Raw genomic sequence first — 20235 nt, 5'->3', positions numbered from 1 at the left:
ATACACTGCAACGGTAAAGGGCTGTGTTTTTCATTAGAGCACAGTATTGTGGCTTCCACTCCCTCATATGGCACAGAACCTTTCTTTTATTCAGCACCATGGGTATATACAAAATACTTCCCATATTTTAAAAATTCTTGTTAAGTACTCAAATTGCTCAACACAGAGTGATAATAAATACAGTTTGGCATTACTCATTAATTTCTGCTAGAGCCTATTAGTCATGTATTTGTGATGTGGGATGCATTTAATAAATGTCAGCAATTATATGCTCTGCACAGCTGACACAAGGGTTATATAAATGCTAAATTATTTTAAGAAAATAGATTTATGTTCATCCTGAAATCTATAGCAGTAACATAACAAGTTCAAGAATAATTTAAATTGCATGCTTTTTCAATAATTATACCCATATTACTCTATGTGGCATGATTAGAATTATGGGGGAGCAGTAGATACAAAATTAGGTACCAGTACTCAGAGCCCTGTTAATGAGCTAAATTTTGAAAAAGAAAATTTAGTCTGATGATGAACACACAAGAAGCTACAGCTATCATTATATTACATTTGCACCTTGAAAAATAACCACACACCACACCCCTGCTATTCTGTATATAGTAGGAACACCGCAGTCAGATGTATGACTGTAAAATCAGCTGAACACACTTACCCTAACTTTACTTTAGCTGACTTGGGTAATAACAGCAGTAGAGACTTGGTGTATAATCTCAAACATGATCCAGCAATCGAAGAGTTTCAGGTGTCCTTGTACACCCTCCCCTCCACATGCTGTCTCTGTTGCTGTTGTTAACAAGGTAAAAACGAGCACTGGAACTGTACTACAACCACATATCTGACTACAGTTTTAGGAAGACAGAAGGCAGTTTTAATCTAAGTAAACAAGATATGCAAGGAATGGTGGGAAGAGGTACAGAATCAGGCAATGACTTGCTGAAAATAAGAGCAGGTCAGCAACAAAATTGAGAAAAAGAACCCAAGGATAAAATACTGTTACTGAAGTCAATGAAACCATTGCAATTATATTTAATGAGGCAAGATTCACTTCATGTTTCCTGACCCTGGTTCATACCTAGCTTGCCTTACTAGATTGCCCTACACCATTTTCCATTATTAGTTCACTATTCATTTTAACTCAGCCAGTATTCATCACAAAATAAAAAAATAACTATAAAAAAGACAATTGTTTTTTTCTACAAAATTTCTAAGCACAGACAGAATAGCAACAGTAATTAAATGAGTACTATATTTAGCAGGTATCCTTAGTTATAGTCAGTTATTCCTTTTGACTTCTAATGGATTTCAATAAGGAAATTGTTTCTCTTTGAGCAATCACATCTATAAAAAGAACATATTCAGTGTGAGGTTTCTGTGCTAGTATAATTTATGTGGAGTATACAGTTAGACAATGTGCTTTTTGCCTGATTTTGTAAACTTGGCTATGTTCAGATATCATTATTTACTCAAGTCATCTGGACGTAATGTGTAAATATTATTTCTGTACGTTAAGTTTCTGCTAGAATGATATCTTAAGTTTTCAAATGATTCAGCTGCCATTCATGACAAGTATGAAATTTCATTGTATGAATACATGAAACTATGAAATACAGACACATGTCATCTCTACACATTTTAAATACCCTCTATAAAAATGTGCATTCTAGTCCTGTACACATCCAGACTGGTATTTATAGCAGTGATCTGCAAGATGAGATTTTCACTGATTATGAAAGATAAAACACACAAGCTTTAGAATATGTCAAAGAAACGCATCAACAAAATTTTTCACTGGAATTGTATCTTAAAAGCTTGAATAAATTTCATAAGAGACCTGGTAGCTTACAAAATTTTAAATTGAATTTAACTAACTTTCAGACACAGAAGCCCATTTAATACCATTATTTGTAATTGTATATATTTATATTTAAAAATGTATGTGAAAAAGCTGTATTATTAATGATGACATTACTGAAGGAAATTTCTACAGTGCTGGTTAACAGTCAACATTGCAAATGCAGGCAGGGATTATTATTTGTATTTAATATGTTGACGATAGGCATGAGGTAAACTGCAGAGTTAAGATACTGGTTTTCAGGAAAGCAGACATTGGTTTATTCAAGGAACTGTTAACAGATTCCCCTGAGAAGTGGGCATAAGGGAGAGGGAAAATTATAGACAGTGTAGAGGTCAGCACATTACTTTCAGCTGATTAAAAAGGGCAAAAAAGGAATATTTTTCAGTGAGCTTCAGAACAAATAACCTCACTGTGCAGAAAGACCAGGATTTTCAGCAGAATGAAGGTTTGGGTAAGCAGGAAGTGTCTCAGTGGATTAGAAGACAAAAAGAAGGAACATATAAGAAGCAAATCAAGGACAGAGGAAGAAAGAAGATAAAAGCATTGCTTGGGCACTTCAGGATGAAATTAGAAAAGATAAAGCCCAGCTGGAGATAATACTAGCAAGAAGTATTAAGGGTGAGATGGGTTGCAACACATATGCAAAATTTTAAGAAAACATAGGACATGAATGCAAGAGAACATAAGTGAGGGATGGTACATGATGCCATTATTTAATGGCCCCTGTACATGGTTTAGGGAGGAATGGAGCAGCTAATAATGGGAGAGCAGCAGTCTGCTTAGAGAACATGAACATACTTACACAAGAACAGGAAGTTAAATCCAGCTGGCAGCTTGTCACAAGCGGTGTTCCCCAGGGCTCAGTGTTGGGGCCAGTTCTGTTTAATGTCTTTATCAATGATCTGGGTGAGGGGATCGAGTGCACCCTCAGTAAGTCTGCAGACAACACCAAGTCGGGTGGGAGTGTTGATCTGCTTGAGGGCAGGAAGGCTCTGCAGAGGGACCTGGACAGGCTGGATCAATGGGCCAAGGCCAACTCTATGAGGTTCAACAAGGCCAAGTGCCGGGTCCTGCACTTTTGTCACAACAACCCCATGCAACGCTACAGGCTTGGGGAGGAGTGGCTGGAGAGCTGCCTGGAGGAAGAGGACCTGGGGGTGTTGGTTGACAGCTGCCTGATCATGAGCCAGCATCGTGCTCAGGTGGCCAAGAAGGCCAACAGCGTCCTGGCTTGTATCAGGAATAGTGTGGCCAGCAGGAATAGGACAGTGATCGTGCACCTGTACTTGGCATTGGTGAGGCCACACCTCGAATACTGTGTTCAGTTTTGGGCCCCTCCCTACAAGAAGGACATTGAGCTGCTGGAGCGTGTCCAGAGAAGGGCCATGAAGGTGGTGAAGGGTCTGGAGATCAGATCTTATGAGGAGTGGCTGAGGGAGCTGGGGTTGTTTAGCCTGGAGAAGAGGAGGCTGAGGGGAGACCTTCTTGCTCTCTACAGCTACCTGAAAGAGGTGGTAGTGAGGTGGGTGTTGGTCTCTTCTCCCAGGTACTAGCAATAGGATGAGAAGATATGACCTCAAGTGGACCCAAGGCAGGTTTAGACTGGATATTAGGAAAAAATCTTCACTGAAAGAGTTGTCAAGCACTGAAATAGGCCTCCCAGGGAAGTGGTGGAGTCACCATCCCTGGAGGTTTTTAAAAGACATGTAGATGTGGTGCTTAGGCATATCATTCAGTGGGACGTAGCAGTCTTAGGTTTACAGTTGGACTCAATGTTCTTAAGGGTCTTTTCCAACCTAAATGATTCTATGATTCTACTCAGATCAATGGAATCCAGATGACATTCACCCATGGCTGCTGGCCCACGTGATGGCAAGCCTGCTCTGTACTGCATATGAAAAATCATGGAAATCAGAGAAAATCCTTACTGTTGTTAAGGCTAATATTATGCCTCCCTTAAGAAATAGATGGAGGATTCATGGAATGACAGACTATTCCACCTAATCTCTGTCTCTGGAGAGATCAAGGAACACATCAACATAGAATCCACTTCCAAACACCAGAGGTAAAATGAAGGCAAATGGAAACAGTTAACACGGCTGCACCAAGAGGAAACAATGCTTGACCAACCTGATGGTCTTCTGTGATGAAATGACTACGTAATGAGGGAAAAGGGGGGGGATACTCCTAATAACGCTTTTGACATAATCTTTTATCGCATTCCTCTTTTGGAAGCTGAGGAAGTATGGACTTGAAGCATGATCTCAAAGAGTGGGGTGGATGGAAAACTGGCTGTATTGCTGGAGTCAAATGATAGTGATCAAGGGCTGGACATCTGGCTGGCAGCTAGTGAGAAGGAAACCAGGGTTTGACACTGGGGCCCACATCATTCAATTTCTCCATGAACAACTTGGATGATGGCACACGGTTCACACAGATAAAGCCATAGACAGAGCTGGGAACAGTTCCACTTAGAGAAGGAGGCTGAACTACATAAATTCTAGAGGTCCCTTCTAACCAGCATCTCTATAATTACATGATGTAAGAAATCTTTCTAACCAGGATCCCAGTCTATTCCTGCCACCTTATTTGGTGTGCATGGCTTGCTTTCCGTTTCTCATGCATGAATTTTAAATTAAGATGGCATTTACATTTTTAACTTGATATTTTTTAAAAAGTTCGTCTTCATCTCAAACTGCACTCCTGAAAAGTTCCTGTCACTGAGCAAGTAACAAGTCAGTCTCACAAGCACAATCTCTTCCATTAATGTGAATGATGGCCTTTCCTAAGAATGCATGATTAGTTGTGGGAACCATTCACTTGCTCTATCAGCTGAATAAAATAAAAGTGATAACAAACAAATGAAATTTGAAATGCGTTGGTCTTTCACTGCCCTGGAAAACAAAACAATCAAAAAATCTGTTTACTAATTATAAACACCCTTTTTCATTTTTTAGCATTTCTAAGAAAATTATCAACATCTTTGACACAAGCACTATAACCTGCATGCTTTAAGATGCTTGAATTTTCATTTCTTCTTCCTGAATTCTTAATTTTTAAATTGAATATTTATATATGAAATGAAAGTGTGATAACTATATTTGGACTGTTAAAACACTCAATGCAGAAATAGGAGAAATAACTATGTTTCAATTCCTGTCCCAATGAACATCTAATTTTTCAAATAGTCCAGCTTCCAGTAGAAGACACACCCTTCCATTTTTGCATAACCAACAACCGGGTAGTTATGACTGTTTTCTTTCGTCTCTTAAATGGTCATTAAAATGTTCATTATACAAGTTCTAGAAACACTGTTGACATTTTTATAGAGCTTGATCCAAAGTTCAATGGAAAGAAATAGGTACTTCCAAAAGATGATTCACCCCTTTATTTTAGATGCCTATCTAAGAATGACACAAATTATTCCCTGTAGCTGCTCATCTTTCTTTAGTGACAAAAAAAATGGATAACTAGTTAAGATGAGGTGGCTAATATTCACATGATTCAAATTAGACAAGATGAATTACACTGGGGCTTTTTTTTTTTTAAACTTAAATTGGCTTTAAATCAGGGTTATCATATTTTTCTATCACAATTCCTAGACATTTAAAAGAGAAGCAAACTCATATGAAATTATTCTAATATTGATCAGGGGAATTTGAAGTGGCTTGAATCAACAAATACATCACAAGTCTTTTCTAGTAGGATTTTAACAAAATATCCTCTAAGAGTTGAACTACAAATCTGACAGAACCTTTCTGTGCATTTCAAAGAGACACTTCTATTCCACGAAATCTATTTTTAAAATACCATTGACTTGAGGGAAATGTATTAAAGAAAAACATTTAAATAAAATATCTAGTATTAATACAGGAGGTATTTTAAGAAACACTAAAACACTAACTGAAGATAATATCAGTGAAGGAAACAGGATTTTACAGGTCTACATAATTCACTCTTTGGCAGGCAGGAATGTGCTATTCTTTGGAGATGGACCATAACAGGCAGGAAGCCTAAATAACCATCAGATTAGGCATCTAACTCTGAGAAAAATAAATCTTTGTTAGACTAATATTGTCCTTAGTATAGAAGATATTTTTTTTCTGTTATGTTAGTTTATCTGTTATCCTGTAGTGACTACCCAAAATAATATGTCCATACTGGTAAATAAGAGGGGAAGTTTGTGACTCCCATCAAGAAGGACAAGGCTCCTTTTCCACCTGCAGATGTGCAATTGCAGAATGAGAAGAAACAGGTGAGGAGGAAAAAGTTCGGTTGGGGAGGCATGTGGGCTACCTGAGCCTGACCGACGGATCAGAACCAGTGCCATTCAGAGGAAGCGGCAGGTGACCCTGGACACGGGCGCCCAGGTGTTGTTCTCCTTGATTCTGCTAGTGAAGGGAATAGGACAGGAATGGATGCATGTGACCATGCAACCAGGTCACAATACTTGGTTGCAGAGCTGGGATATTGCAGACATGACTTTGGCTTTTACAACTGTGACGTTGTTTAAGAGAGGCTGACAGCTAGGGGCAGACAGAATCCATATGACAAAGCGTAACAAGAGTATCTGTGAATAGGCTTGCTACTAGCAAGCAGAACTTTAAACAAGGTTTGTCAGGCAGTGATGACCAAAGCCCAAAGAGAAATGAAGGGGCAGAAGGTTGGAAGAATGCACCTGGAGTATAACATTATGAGAAAGGCCTCCCTTTAAATATGTCAAACAGCAAGTCCGTTCTCTTGTTAACAATACAAATAAACACATTAAAGTTACATGAATTGTTCGACAATTTATGGTGCCTTCATGAATACCAGATGGATTCCATTAAGACATTTTGAGATTACTTAGATGGGACAGAAAAGCAGAGTCAATTATTATCAAAAGAGCTGAGATAAATATCTAAGATTAAAAGAAAAAGGAGTATCTCAAGGAACCATCCTTCTACAATTACTTTCAGATAATAAAATAATAGAGTTGCTAACTGGGAGAAGTGAGAGTGATTCCTATCACTTACTCTGAGATAAAACAGGTGAAGACAAGCATGCAGCTGCGTTTGAGAGAAATGTATCTGGGAAAATTAAATTACCTTATATCCTCCATCCTGCCACAGAAAATACTAGTCAGATTTGGATTATACTTGGGACTATAAAATTTGTCTGAAAAAGGTTCTTAAAGCAAGTAATTTTCTTGCAAAATCTGAACCATCAGAACTGCAGAGTACCACTGGCCTAGTTGAAAAGGAAACAAAATTACAAAGGACAAAACATAGGAGGAGATATACTCCCATGAACTTCAGCTGAAGTGAGTTGGAACCCACTTACTTGAATTACAAGTATTCACAGCTCAGCATTTTTAATTGGTAGGTAAAATCTACAGTTAAATAATTTTATAGTATTTCATTAAAAAATTGGGAAGAATCTATAATCTGTGGACTCTTCAACAATCTGAAGCTCAAAGGATTATTTTACGTTTGTGATACCCTTAAGCAGGTTGAAGATGTGGTGGGTTGACCCTGGCTAGATGCCAGGTGCCCACTAAGCCTCTCTATCACTTCCCTTCTCAGCAGGACACGGGGCAGAAAATATAACAAAAGGCTCGTGGATCAAGATCAGGACAGGGAGATCACTCAGCAATTACTGTAATGGACAAAACAGACTTGACTTAGGGAAATTAATTTAAATTACTACCAATCAATCAGAGTACGATAATGAGAAATAAAAACAAATCTTAAAAAACTTTCCCCCCATCCTTCCCTTCTTCCCGTACTCAACTTCATTCCCAACTTCTCTATCTCCTCCCTGCAAGTGGCACAGGGGCATGGGGAATGGGGGTTGCGGTCAGTTCATTACGTGATGTCTCTGCTGCTCCTTCCTCCTCCCTCTCTTTTCCTGTTCCAGCATGGGGTCCCACTCACGCGAGACACTCATCCATGAACTTTAAAAAGTAAGTTTCAATTATGCATGCACAAACACACCCAAGAGGTCCTAAAAAGTGAACTGCAAGTCCACAGGCTTGCCTTCCACTTGCCATTCCTGGGATGGTGGACACAGAAGAATCAAAATGCTGTACTAGTGTACAGAGAGACTGTATGACTATCCTTTATATCTGCATGATATGTGTGAGAAAGTCTACTCTCTTGTCCATGAAAATATCAAAAGCAAGCTATTCTTCAACCTTACTGAGACTTACCTGTGTCATACAATAGTCTCTGTGAACCATTATGAATCTGAAAAGAATGCTGAATTCCTGATGCAAGATATTATAAAAATTATCATACACAGTATCCTATATATAAACTAGCATTAAGCAAACTAAATGCTAGCTATATTGTTTATCATTGGCAGTTATATTTGAAGAGTCTTGGGTAATGTGCCAGTTGCTGAATGACTTTTTTCACAAAATGCTTTACTATATTATTGGAGAATATTAAGATTAACCAGTTGACTGATCATACATAGCTCCTAGTTACAGGCTGTAGTCATTTACAGGCATAGCCATTTGATGGGATTTGATGGGTTCACACAACACTAACAGAAGGCTTTAAATGCTACGCTCTCTAAGGAGTGCCTGAAATGACTAAGTCTGCTGTGCAAAGAAAGGAGGGAGACAAAACAATGACCCTGCATTTTCATCTTCCTACGGTGGTTACCGGCAATGATTCATATTAGTTGCAGGTATGCTAAATCCTGCACAGAACAAGATAGATCTTATGGCTTTTCCAAGGTATAAAAATACATATGCAGGCCTGTCTGTTTCGGTCTGTAAAAATTTTGTTTCTCACATATGATAAATGTTATTTTATCTAAGACACTTTATGTATGGTTCTATTAAAAATTATAATAAAGGTTTAAATTGGTTCATAGGAATTCATAAAAGAACAGAAATACAGTCCCAAGAATAAGAGACAAGCGCACCACAGGCAAAAGCCCACTTTGCAAAAAGATGGCTGGAGAGACATCTAAATTACAGACCCTTCTCATCCACAGAAAACCTAAAGTGAACCTCCACAGATTCTGACTGCTCTAGTCACTTGTTATAGGTTAGACTGGGAGATTAAACCACCTGAATACAGGCCAATATGCCCGCAAAAATACAGCGTTTATCAGATCAGAAGAAAGTAGTATGACTGTAACCGAGTGGTGAGGACTCTTGCTGAGCATGAGGAAACTTGAGTTGCAGATGTACAGAAATTCTCTACCTGGTGTAAAACAGACAGAATGTGCTATGCTGACTCCTACGGCTGCACTGTCAGCTGAGTTCTTTTCTATTTTAACTGCACTGTTCTGCAGAGAGAACATAGCATGAGATGTGAGATTATTCATGACCATATTCAACCTAAGGGATGTTGTGCCAGGGGCTTGTAACAGTAGGTCAGGCAGAACCGAAGAGCTAAGGTGACCTCTAGAAATCCAGCCTCTAAAAAGTTACCTACCTCTACTTACATTAAGCAACTAAGGACAAAACCCAGAAAAAAAATTTAAGTCATTGCTGAAAAGATCACATCTTAAATATTTTCTTAAAGTCAAAATGGCTCTTACCAGTATGCATGCAGTATTAATACTCTCTGAATTACACTACAGAATATGGTAAGATGTAATTTCTACCAATTCAATTAGTAATTACAAATATTACAATACTATAGCTAGCAATATTCAGCTCTTAAATTAGAATTTAAGTTCTCTGCTGGAAAAAAGAAGAGCTGTGAATATAATCAGTATTTGCAAGGTTACTGAAAAAAGTCCATTTCTTTTCAGTGCTGTTTTAGGTTTACCCAAACATTAGCAATGCAGTAGGTTACAGAAGCGATCTCTGCATAACAGCGAAATGCTGCACTGTGCTGCAGCAAATTTGTGCTACAGCAAAGTGTGTTGCTGCAGCAGTACAAACTATCATTCCTATACACGTAAAATAAATCATATTCACAGAAATTCTATATAAAATCTACATTTCTGTTATCTAACTATTCCATCTTGTGCAGTGAAACGGTGTCATAAAATGATATCCGATTTCTTGTAATAGAATTACATTAGCTTAGCTTCACAGTTCATAGTGCTACCTGTTTTAATACTTATTTTAAAAGATTTTGAACTGATAAAAGACTGCTAATTACAATTTACTTAAAATCAATTTATATCTGAATGATTACTTTAAATCTCTGAGCCAAAACATATGACTAAAGTTGAAACTGCTGTCAGTTGGGTTAAACAAGTAACTACAAAGTATTTATGCTTCAAAAAAAAGCTACGTCCCCTAATCCTGAGTTCAGAGGTGCAGATGACACAATTCTGTGCATCTCTGCATAAGGAAGATGAGGTTAGTAAAAATACAGACTGAGAAATTATAATGGCTAGTAGATGAGAAACTATATAGGATAGTAGACATATAAGAGAATACACCATATACTTAGCACAGAATCAGTGAAGTAGTGGACACAGTATTAAATTTCGCCCTTGTGGTGCTAGTGACATGGCACATGAGCTGGTAGCAACTCATTTCTCACTTATTCATTCAGCTTCTCTCTGTTTTAGCTTGGTAATGCATTTGTGAGAAACACTCCTTTTAGAAGGCAATCATTCAATTTTAGATTGTGAACCACAGGTTCACCTATGGATCTAAGACAGCTGCCAAACTGTCAGAAATGGAATGGGAGTAGGATTCATAGTTAGCCAGAAACAAAATTTAAGAGAAGTCTCCCATTTCTGTTACTTAAATTGCCTGAGACTCAAGGAAGTACCCCAAACTATTGGAAGGAGAGGAAATCTCTCATATGACAAATCAGCATCTCACAGAATTTTAACAACAGCAGTCTCATACTTTCAAGATTATCATCCATAGTTTTTAGGTTATAATCAATGCTATGACAGACCAGTTCAGTAGAGTGCGAGTCTGCATGTAAATGCAGTCATTACCTATTCCCCTTCATGCAGGAACTCTGAATCTATTCTGATTTTGTGGAGGTTAACTAAGGACTTATTTTCAAATGCTACCATTTTTAACTACAGCTCTTAAAAAGGTATGTAAGCATAGCTGAAATAAATAAAATAATCAGCAGTCTACAGTGTATCTGACAGAAGCAAAAGCATTTAAAGTTGATGTTTATGTGAAAGATTCTAAGACAAAAGCAAACAGGACTACATTGAGTCTTGGTGCATTTTTTGGCTTTGTAATAGAGGAGTTCCTGAGCTCAGCATGTTACCCTGTGCACCCTCATCCTACTGATTTATCTTTATATAGCTTTATAGTTTCATGTGCTAAAAATAAAATAAATAAATTGACAATACAGCTGTGGATTTAAGTGAACAGATATATTTAAACAACTGCAATATTCAAACGCAAATTTTTTTTTAACAGAACAAAGGTCTTATACCAGTAAGAAATTTCTGCTTGGAGCCCTTTTTAGGTGACAGTGAGCAAACGATTAGATACTTTTTAAAAAAATATAAATCCAAGTCTTGACATTTTAGGGAAGCCCAATTATCAGGAACTTCCAATTGATTTTGCCAAGAAAGGTTGGACCAGATGATCCTTGAGGTCCCTTCCAAGCTGGTATTCTTCGATTCAATGATTTTTTTTCCCCCCTATAACTTATGTCATTATGTAAGACAACATGCTAGGGGTGTGCAAAAAATTAAAGCGAGCATTGCTATACAGACCAGTTCACCTCATAGCTCTGATATGAGAGTCTCATGTCAATCAACTTTCATGTTATCTGATGCAATTAATTCACCAGTCAAATAAACTATGCTAAGCACTAAAGATTTGTACTGTTTAACTGCACTTATATAGTAACGTGTGCTCTCATTCAGACTTAACTAAATAACAATTAAAATACAGAAACAAGAATTCAAGCTTTGCCTCAAAGTCCTAAACTAGCTCCGTATTTGAGCTAAAAGGTAGTAGAATGCCCAGCAAACCTGAATAAACAAAAGGTGGACTCTCACCTGCCTGTGAGCATTACCAGATTTCAAATCAAGCTGACTCTAGACCTTAGTGGCTCAATTCAGTTGTTACACATAATATCATTTGATAATCTGTGTGTTAACCAAGGCAGATATCACACAGATATCACACAGGCAGATATCACACAGGACCTCCAGATCCATGCTCTACTGGATCAGGGTACACAAGCAGTGGGAATAAGTTGCTTAACACTGGCTTCTAGCACTATTTTGCCCCTGACTTCCAGTTGCTGGCCCAACAAGAAAATCTATTACTTGGGTCCTGTGTCATACTTGGCAGCTCCCAGCAGAGTTCTTGCATAGACTAGGGCATCTCCAGATGATACAAGATACCAATTTTTAGGCAACTGAATTGACACCTAAGTGATAAATTATTGGCAATGAAAAGCTTTGTCCAACAAACCAAACAATGTATTGATGATGAAGACACCCAGAGTTCAGATCACTCCATCTTTTCACTTCTTAGGCTGACAAAATATAAGTTATGAGGAGAACAAGAGAGACACTCAGTATTTTCTAGCTTCACAAAGGGTGAGAAAAATAGCTGCCTCAGCTGTGCCATTAATAGTATCCAACATAATGGGTGACCCAGGTCACTCAGCCAAGTTGAGGCTTCTACATACAACTCTAAAACAAACAGGTGAAAATCTTTGATCATTGCCTATTATCCCGTCACTAAGATAACTGCATTCTCACATATTAAACATATATTCAACTCTGGACTAGACTGCAGTTAAATGATAGCTGAGAACTCTGGACTATGATGTAGCCATCTGCCATATCTTACAGTTAAAGCAATAGTGGAAATATTTAAAATCAGTAAATTTTTAAACTAAGACCTACAGAATCCCTGGAACTTGCTTTTCATTATACTGAGAATTTCATTACGACATGCCTAAGTAGTTGTACGCTATTCTCCAGTGAGAATAACTTTTTTTTTCAAAATTTCACATTTCTGATAGTAAAGATAGAATTCTGACTACTGAGAGAATTCTTCAGAATTTGTCTTTCAGAAGAAGCATAAAACAGTACCCATATTCTCTCTGTCAGACTATTGTATTAGAATTTGGTGACCAAAACCAAAACCTTAACCTCCAGTCAACAGCAGCTTTAAGAACTGCCCCATTGACAGGATTTAGATTAACAGTATGAACAGAACTGGTGAAACTAGTTACATACGTGGCTACTCTTCAACATTAACTGAATTATATTATTGTCAACTTTCTCAATCATTCTTTGTTTATTTCAGTCCTAAACAAGTATTTTTGTAACTAAAGATAATTGTTTTTATATTAAAATATTTTACAGATCAAAGGCAACATATTCCAAAAATTCCATTTACTCTGACTTCCTTATGGAAATTCATATTTATGAACAGGTGGTTGGGTTCTCTAGCTTATACTGGATGCAGAAAAGATTCAGAAGTCAATGAAGAAATGTAACTTTACCTGGGAACTGATCATACGTTGTGATGAACGAGCAATATTAGCAGGCAGGCCAAAGAAGTCAGGTTTATCATCTTCTGGAAGGCTTTCAATAATATTACAATAATCCTGCATTAGAAGAAAAGAATAAACATAACTGAAGGAACTTCTTGTTCAACTCATGAAATTAACAGTGTATGCTGAAAAGAATTTAATTAAGTGCACTGCATAACACAAAGATTAAAATAAGTATATAACACATGACATATCTTGGTAATCTTATTTATGGAGTTGTTAATTTTATTTATAAAATTTATCTTCTTTTATATAGTGTTTCCACTATATAATTGCAAAAAGCAATTCTGATTACAGTGATGCTATCAACTGAAAAGAAAAATAGCTAAGACTGTTTCTGAAAAGTCATTATAATACTTCTGTTGAAAACTTAAAAGTAAGATTAATGACAATATAAAAAAGAAAAAATGTTTTGGCATTTGGAATTTGAATAATGGAATAGAATACATATTTATAAAATTTATAAGGGAAGCACTTCTATTTAAAACTATGAAGATGATAGCATTCAAAGAAAGTGAAAACGTTTAAGTAAAAATAGGTTTGCATGATCATCGGAGATGCAGAATAGCACCCATGAATAATGGGTATAGCGTAGTAGTTACTAGTGATGCTGCTCTTGTACAAAACAGCCTTGCAGACTATGGTAGTCTAACGGTGCTGGATGTCTCTTTTACTGCGGCTTTAAAGGCAAAATATTTACTATTTGCAAGTCTGGCTGCACTCTATTGCGTTATATCATGTGCATTTTGTCCTTTGCTTGCAGGAGCATGTCCTAGATGAGCATGATTTACTTTGACATGGAATGTCACTTCAGAGATAACAGCAGCAGACCTACACCAAACACTGAGAGAACATTATTTAGTACAAGATATTATTCCAATTAAGTACTCATACTTAGCTTTATTATTAGTGTTCCACTAACCAAAACTGCTAGCAGAAAAATATTTAAGACATGAAAGTATAAACTCTCAGATAAATAATCATATAAGAAATTGAGAGATATTACATGCAGTGCAGGCAAGAAGAAAGGTTCATATATTTCATCATATTATCTACAAGAATACAGACCAGTCTGGGTTGTTTATTCCTCCCCTCTTTATGATATTAACTCAGCACATCTATAGAAAACAATCATCCTATTTAAAGCAAAAAGATAAACAAGCCCAAAACCTAAACAGTCAGAACTAAGGTACAGAATGCCAAATGACAGCAATTTCTCTTAACTGGCATAATTCCATTTACATCAGCTCATATTAAAGGCCTTATATGTAGTCCAACATTAAAATGCAAGTGAATCTTAATAATAGTAACAACAATAGAATGTGAAAGGATAGGGAGAGGTCAGTTGTTTAGACTCTGTTGAATTCCCTCTTGTTTACACTAAGGGAATAGTAAGGGAGAATCAGAATCCATCTTTACCTCCAAATAAAATGTCATATACCCTCCACAGTATGCTAGCAGATTATGTCAGAATGTTGAGATATTTTGTAAATAAGGAGATAAATTTAGATTTTCCTATTTCATCCAGAAGTTATAAGAATGTTTAGCAGTCTGAACAAGAGTGCTATTATGTTAATATACTGTTACATAAAAATTTAATGGTATCCTTCTTTGTCATAAACTGACCCAATTTCTTTTACTCAGTTCTTCACAGCTATGGCGCTCTACACCACAGTCCAAACAGATATCATAAAAAAGGAGACTGACCAAACAGACTAGCAGAAGAGTTCTGATAACTTAAGAATTAGTGCTACACACAAAAGAAGTCTTAAATAAGTGGAGGTATCATTTGGATTGTAATTCTGGGTTTTTGTGGAATTATTTCCAAGAGTAATTATGGAAAAGAACTTATTTTAGTTTCTATATTAGGTGATAGAAGGTATATACCTACCAAAATACTGCAGGAATTTGGTAATGAGATCAAATATGGGAAACTAGTCATCTTCTTGCCTCTAGCATTTAAACTGCCAATGAGTCGTGAATTGAAAAGCTGCTCCAAGTAGGACCGAAGAACCCTCATATCGAAGTAATTATCTACACGGCCTCCATAAATTGCATTTTCAAACAATCCATGCACAAATTCCCACTGAAAATCTTTGGAACCTATAAATTACTTAATATTAGTTTTGTATCAATGGATATTATTGCATTATAAGCATTTCTTCCCGTCATTGCCATTCTTAAGTGAAATAAAAAAATGCAAACACATCAAACAATGACTTTCTAATTTCTTTTCTTCTGTATTGCCAAATATTAAAAGTTGCAGAAACTTCAGTGAGTTTGTAAATATTTGTCATTGATAAAACAAACATTTACTGTGTTTCAGAATGAGTTATTAGAAATGTTACTTAAGTCTTGAAATGTTTTTTATTGTACATAAACCAACTGGTTATATGCATTTCAGAAATTATGCTATTAAATTTTAATTATGTGCTCCTTTGTCATAAATAATTTCCCTTGTTCAAAATTGTATACACTATTTTGTATCACAGTACCATCTGATCTCATAAAATAAACTGATTAATTGAACCAAAAACAGATCATGCTTGAAAGAAAATTACTGGAAATGTCACCTTTCAAACACAAAGGGGTCCAGGATAGGTACTCCATAAATCATTATAAATCACACAACATAGCACATAAAACTAAGCATGCTACTATTAGTTTCCTTGTCAGACTGACATTGCAATTAGATTATTCTGGCTTAGCTATATCCCACAAGTTCAAAATAACTTATTTCCCCTCCCTTCTATCACAGTTGTCCAAAATAACTACACAGGACAATGATCTACTTAAACATTATAGCTCTCATGTGCAGGTCAAAGCTTGATCAGAAAGGTACTTCTCAAAGCCCCTTGAAAAAAGGAACAGTAATTACTTTAAGGAGCGTTTTATTGGTGCTAACTGTTGTTTCCAAATACTTCAAACATTCCTTAGTAAGAAAAGTTGTCTTCGAGGCAACAGTTATTGATTAAATTAATTATTATCATTGATAGTTGATGATTCAACCTCTTCGCATCACTGTATGTTTCAAGTCTGTATAACTAAGGTCCAATTCCAGAAATACTAATCATCCATAATTCTCATTTAAGTCAATGATCATAAATCATCTCTCAATATCAGTTCCCAACTTTACTTTGAAACTATCTAAAATGCAAGGAGTTTAAAATATTACCTTTTTCATATTAACTAATATTAAGAAATTACTATGCTACTTAACAGAACAATGTAGTGGGCTCTATCTAACAGTGAGTTTCAATGTGAAGAATTAATTTATATTCATTTCATATTCAAATCATTTTTTCAATATATGTGGGAGCTCACACTGGGAAGGAATGGAGACAGAAGACTTCATCTTCCAGGCATTCATGTATTTCCTTTTCATTCCTCTGAACTCAAGAAGCTAAGCAGAATAGTTCTTGGCAGCAAGAAATTATTTGTTTACCCAACCTCCAAAAAACGGGATTCTGATTCACCCTGTGTTTCTAGCTTTGCTTACTGGTGATGAGCCTTGCAGCATCTCCACTCTTATCTGAGTGTTGTAGGAAGGTAAAGCTCTTCATGCAACATCTCTACTAATGGTAAAATGGGGCAGGTCCTGCTTGAACCTAAGGTCAGGCGGCACAAGGTGGCTTGTCTCCATACATCTAAACCTTTTTTGCCCTAAAATAAGGTAACCTCTTACCTGCTGCCCATTGGAAAGGCTCTGCTTTCTGACAAACCATGCCTTGTCACTGCCTACGAGAATTCCAGTCTGCCTAAGCCAAATATGGGAAAAAATAAACCTGATCATGGAATATTTTCAAGCCTGTGTTCAGCCCTTATCAGTTTACTAATACAAACATTGCCTCAGAATCTGGATCTATATCCAGAAAAGCCTGATAAAGCCTAAGCACAGCTGATTCAGGGTCAGACTACTTCCTGTACTGATTTAGTTACCTAACTACCTGGTCATGTGTTCATATTTATGAAAATGTTCCAATGAAGATTCAAATGCAAAATTTAAATACCTTCAAAGAAGCTTTTAAACAGAATGGCACCACTCCAAACAAAACAATCATGCACAGTAACCAATTTATAAAAATCACCATGAAAGTTTTTAATATTCTAAAACTTTAAAATGAGAGACATCCAGAAGGATTATGTTACAGAGGAGAGAAGTCTCTTTTTAAGAAGTGACTTACCCTCAAAGAGTCTATCAATAATGTCAAAACCAGCACGGAGATCGGATAAAGAAAATTCATAAAACTTGGTCCAACCCTACGATTAAAAGAAATCCAAAGAATTAAATATAGTCACAGAATGATGATGGTGAAGTAAAATACAAATATTAGGCGGTTACTGAATACTGTATACTACTTAATACTGAGTGAATACAGATACAGCCTATGTCCTCTAAAGTGCACCTTTGGAAACATTCAGTAGAGGTAGTATGAAAAAACCCCAGCTCTACCAGTGCATTTAGTTTCACATACTTACACAAACTAGAATTCACTGAGTAAGGGGAATGTAAACTTAAGATTCTTTTATTTTCTAACAGTATTTACTTCAGCTAAAACTTGCTGACATCTGTGACTAGATCACACATTGAATTATGATTTTATTTCTGAGGGATTTTTTGCATTTCAGTTTCCTTTGGATTTTAATAAATAGGTCTGATTCTTCAAACACAGTCTGCATTATACTAGTATCATCTGACTCCTTAATTCATGTCACTTCTGTACCGACAGAAAAAAAAAAATCTAATGAGTAAAGCAATTACTGCTACTATTACAGAAAAAAACGCTGGCTGCCATATACGTATTTTAATCATTCTCAGTTTGCACCTCCCTTCAGTACTTTATATAGCATTAATGTGTAATGTGTAAATAGTTCTCAGAAAAACCTTTCAGTGTAAATGGGTAAGTATACAAAAAATTGATATATGACACACAACTTAAGAAATCCAGATGACAAATGCATCTCCTGTTGCTGTATCGTCTTATGGTTGTACCTTTGCATATGGATCATATCATAAGAACAGGAACGTGAGACTTAAGATGAAAATGTGTCAGATAACATGCACGTATCCAGTGAGATGGATACAGTCTCAGGGCAAGACCGCAGCTGCTCCACAGATCACAGTTAAGCTATCAGCCAATCACTCTGAAGGTCATAAACTGGAAGCATGCTACAGTTTCCCAACAGTGTTCCTGTTTGTTTGGGTTTTTGGGTGTTGGTTTTTTGTTTGTTTGTTTGTTTGTTCTAACAGATCTGCACATAGACCCAAAACAACCTGAAATTCATTATAAAATGTAAGAGCTTGTAGCTGGGATTGCAGTCCAGCAATGTTAGAAACTAGTAATCTTTAACAAAACAAAAAATCATCACTAAGTCTGCACATGAGACAAACACAGTTACAGCGGAATTAAGAAGAAAGCAGCAATCCTATCTTGTGTCGCTTGGGAAGCTGACGGTAAATGAACACGAATTTGAAGAAAGCCAAATGAGAGTTCATGTATCAGTCAGTGCTTCAAATATTTTTACCTATACTACTTATTGAACACCATATTCAAAGTCTGTTACTACAAGAGGCAGACAACCTTCTAAATCACAGTCAAAACTAGCAAAAAACTCTCAAACATTCCAGGCTCTACCAGATCAAATCTTTTAGAAGACAGGTTAATTTCACTACTAGTCCAAATAAAATAAACAAATTTGTTGGTTGGGGTTTTGTTCTGTTTAATTTAAGCATCTGCAACCAGAAAGAAATGTTTGCTTTAAACAATAGTTTATCTAAGGAAAAACTACATCACAGCCTCTGAAGACCATTACAGTCCTCACAACAAATGAGTAAATTCCCTTGTCCTTGAACAGGGTTTGTGTGCAGAAAAAGTAGACGATATCATCTCCTCGTTCCCACAAAAGTGTCTCTTTTCTCATGTCTTCCATTCAATCGTGTATGTTTCCAAAACATTTTTTTCCTGTCCCAAGCAAAGAGGATTTGCAGAATCTTTTCCATGGGACCTCACTCCTACATCAGTATCAGTTAGTACACAAATCACAAAATAACCCCATCCATGCAGTAGGAATTTTCCAAGAGACAGGGATTTAGGGTACCAAGATGTCATTTGGCAATGTATTTAGAGACAATAATGAAGGCAGGCACCAGCAGTATCCAAGTTTTACTCATCTCTGAACATGATCCAACATATATGTGATGAAAAATACTTCCAAGTATAAAAAGCTAATAGATGAAGTAAATTTTTCGAAAGGTGGCAAAAAAATTTATTACCTGAGGAATATAATTTCTTCTTTCTTGGCACACAGCATGAAACCATGCTAAACAAAAGAGAGAATGCGCTCGAGACAAATTTCCCTTTTTATTAATTTGGTCCGCTGTCCAAGATTCATAGGTTCGCAAGAGATTCTTTTTGAGGCCTGGAGGTGCCTGCATTGGAAGGAAAAACACTGTTCTAGACAGAAAACCTGATACTTTTATGCACTATTTTCTTAAATTCTAACTTACAATTTATAACTTAATGCAATTACAAACAGTACTTATTAAAACAAAATTTAACAAGAAAAAGATCCGCTTGTAATAAAAGGCCTAACAACAGAATGATCTTATACTGCAAACAGCTTAAACAACTTAAACATATTGCAGTTGTAACCAGGACCAACTGATAGAACTATTCTAAAAGAACTCAGTGAAAGAATACTACTCTATCAAAATATGTAAGCTTAAAAGCAAATTTGATTTTTTCAAGAACAAGAACATTCTTCTGTTTATACAAGCTCAACTACCAACTACCATTTCTGCGAACAGAGCCAGCTCGCCTTATGCCAGCACCACACTCTGTTAGTTAGCATACAGATATGTATGATAAAATGCCAGTTCTCCGATTTAGTGTTAGGTAGTGT

General features: G+C 36.4%; 1 protein-coding gene across 3 annotated transcripts in view; it reads right to left on the bottom strand.

Moving 5' to 3' along the window:
* The window catches only part of DYNC2H1 (dynein cytoplasmic 2 heavy chain 1), a 192062-nt gene that overhangs the window by 54778 nt on the left and 117049 nt on the right, over positions 1 to 20235 (bottom strand). For all 3 annotated transcript variants that reach the window (XR_012658746.1, XM_075081964.1, XM_075081974.1), the window contains 4 exons: positions 19607 to 19762; positions 17517 to 17592; positions 15224 to 15435; positions 13282 to 13386 (listed from right to left, as the gene is read on the bottom strand). Coding sequence is in view for 2 of the 3 variants with exons in the window: in XM_075081964.1 (XP_074938065.1) it covers positions 13282 to 13386; positions 15224 to 15435; positions 17517 to 17592; positions 19607 to 19762 (549 nt within the window). In the remaining variant the exon portion in view is untranslated. The remainder of the gene's footprint in view (positions 1 to 13281; positions 13387 to 15223; positions 15436 to 17516; positions 17593 to 19606; positions 19763 to 20235) is intronic.

The sequence above is a fragment of the Phalacrocorax aristotelis genome, chromosome 1 (genome assembly GCF_949628215.1).
Source record: "Phalacrocorax aristotelis chromosome 1, bGulAri2.1, whole genome shotgun sequence".
Classification (NCBI taxonomy): domain Eukaryota; kingdom Metazoa; phylum Chordata; class Aves; order Suliformes; family Phalacrocoracidae; genus Phalacrocorax; species Phalacrocorax aristotelis.
This window is presented reverse-complemented; position numbering and strand designations above follow the sequence as displayed.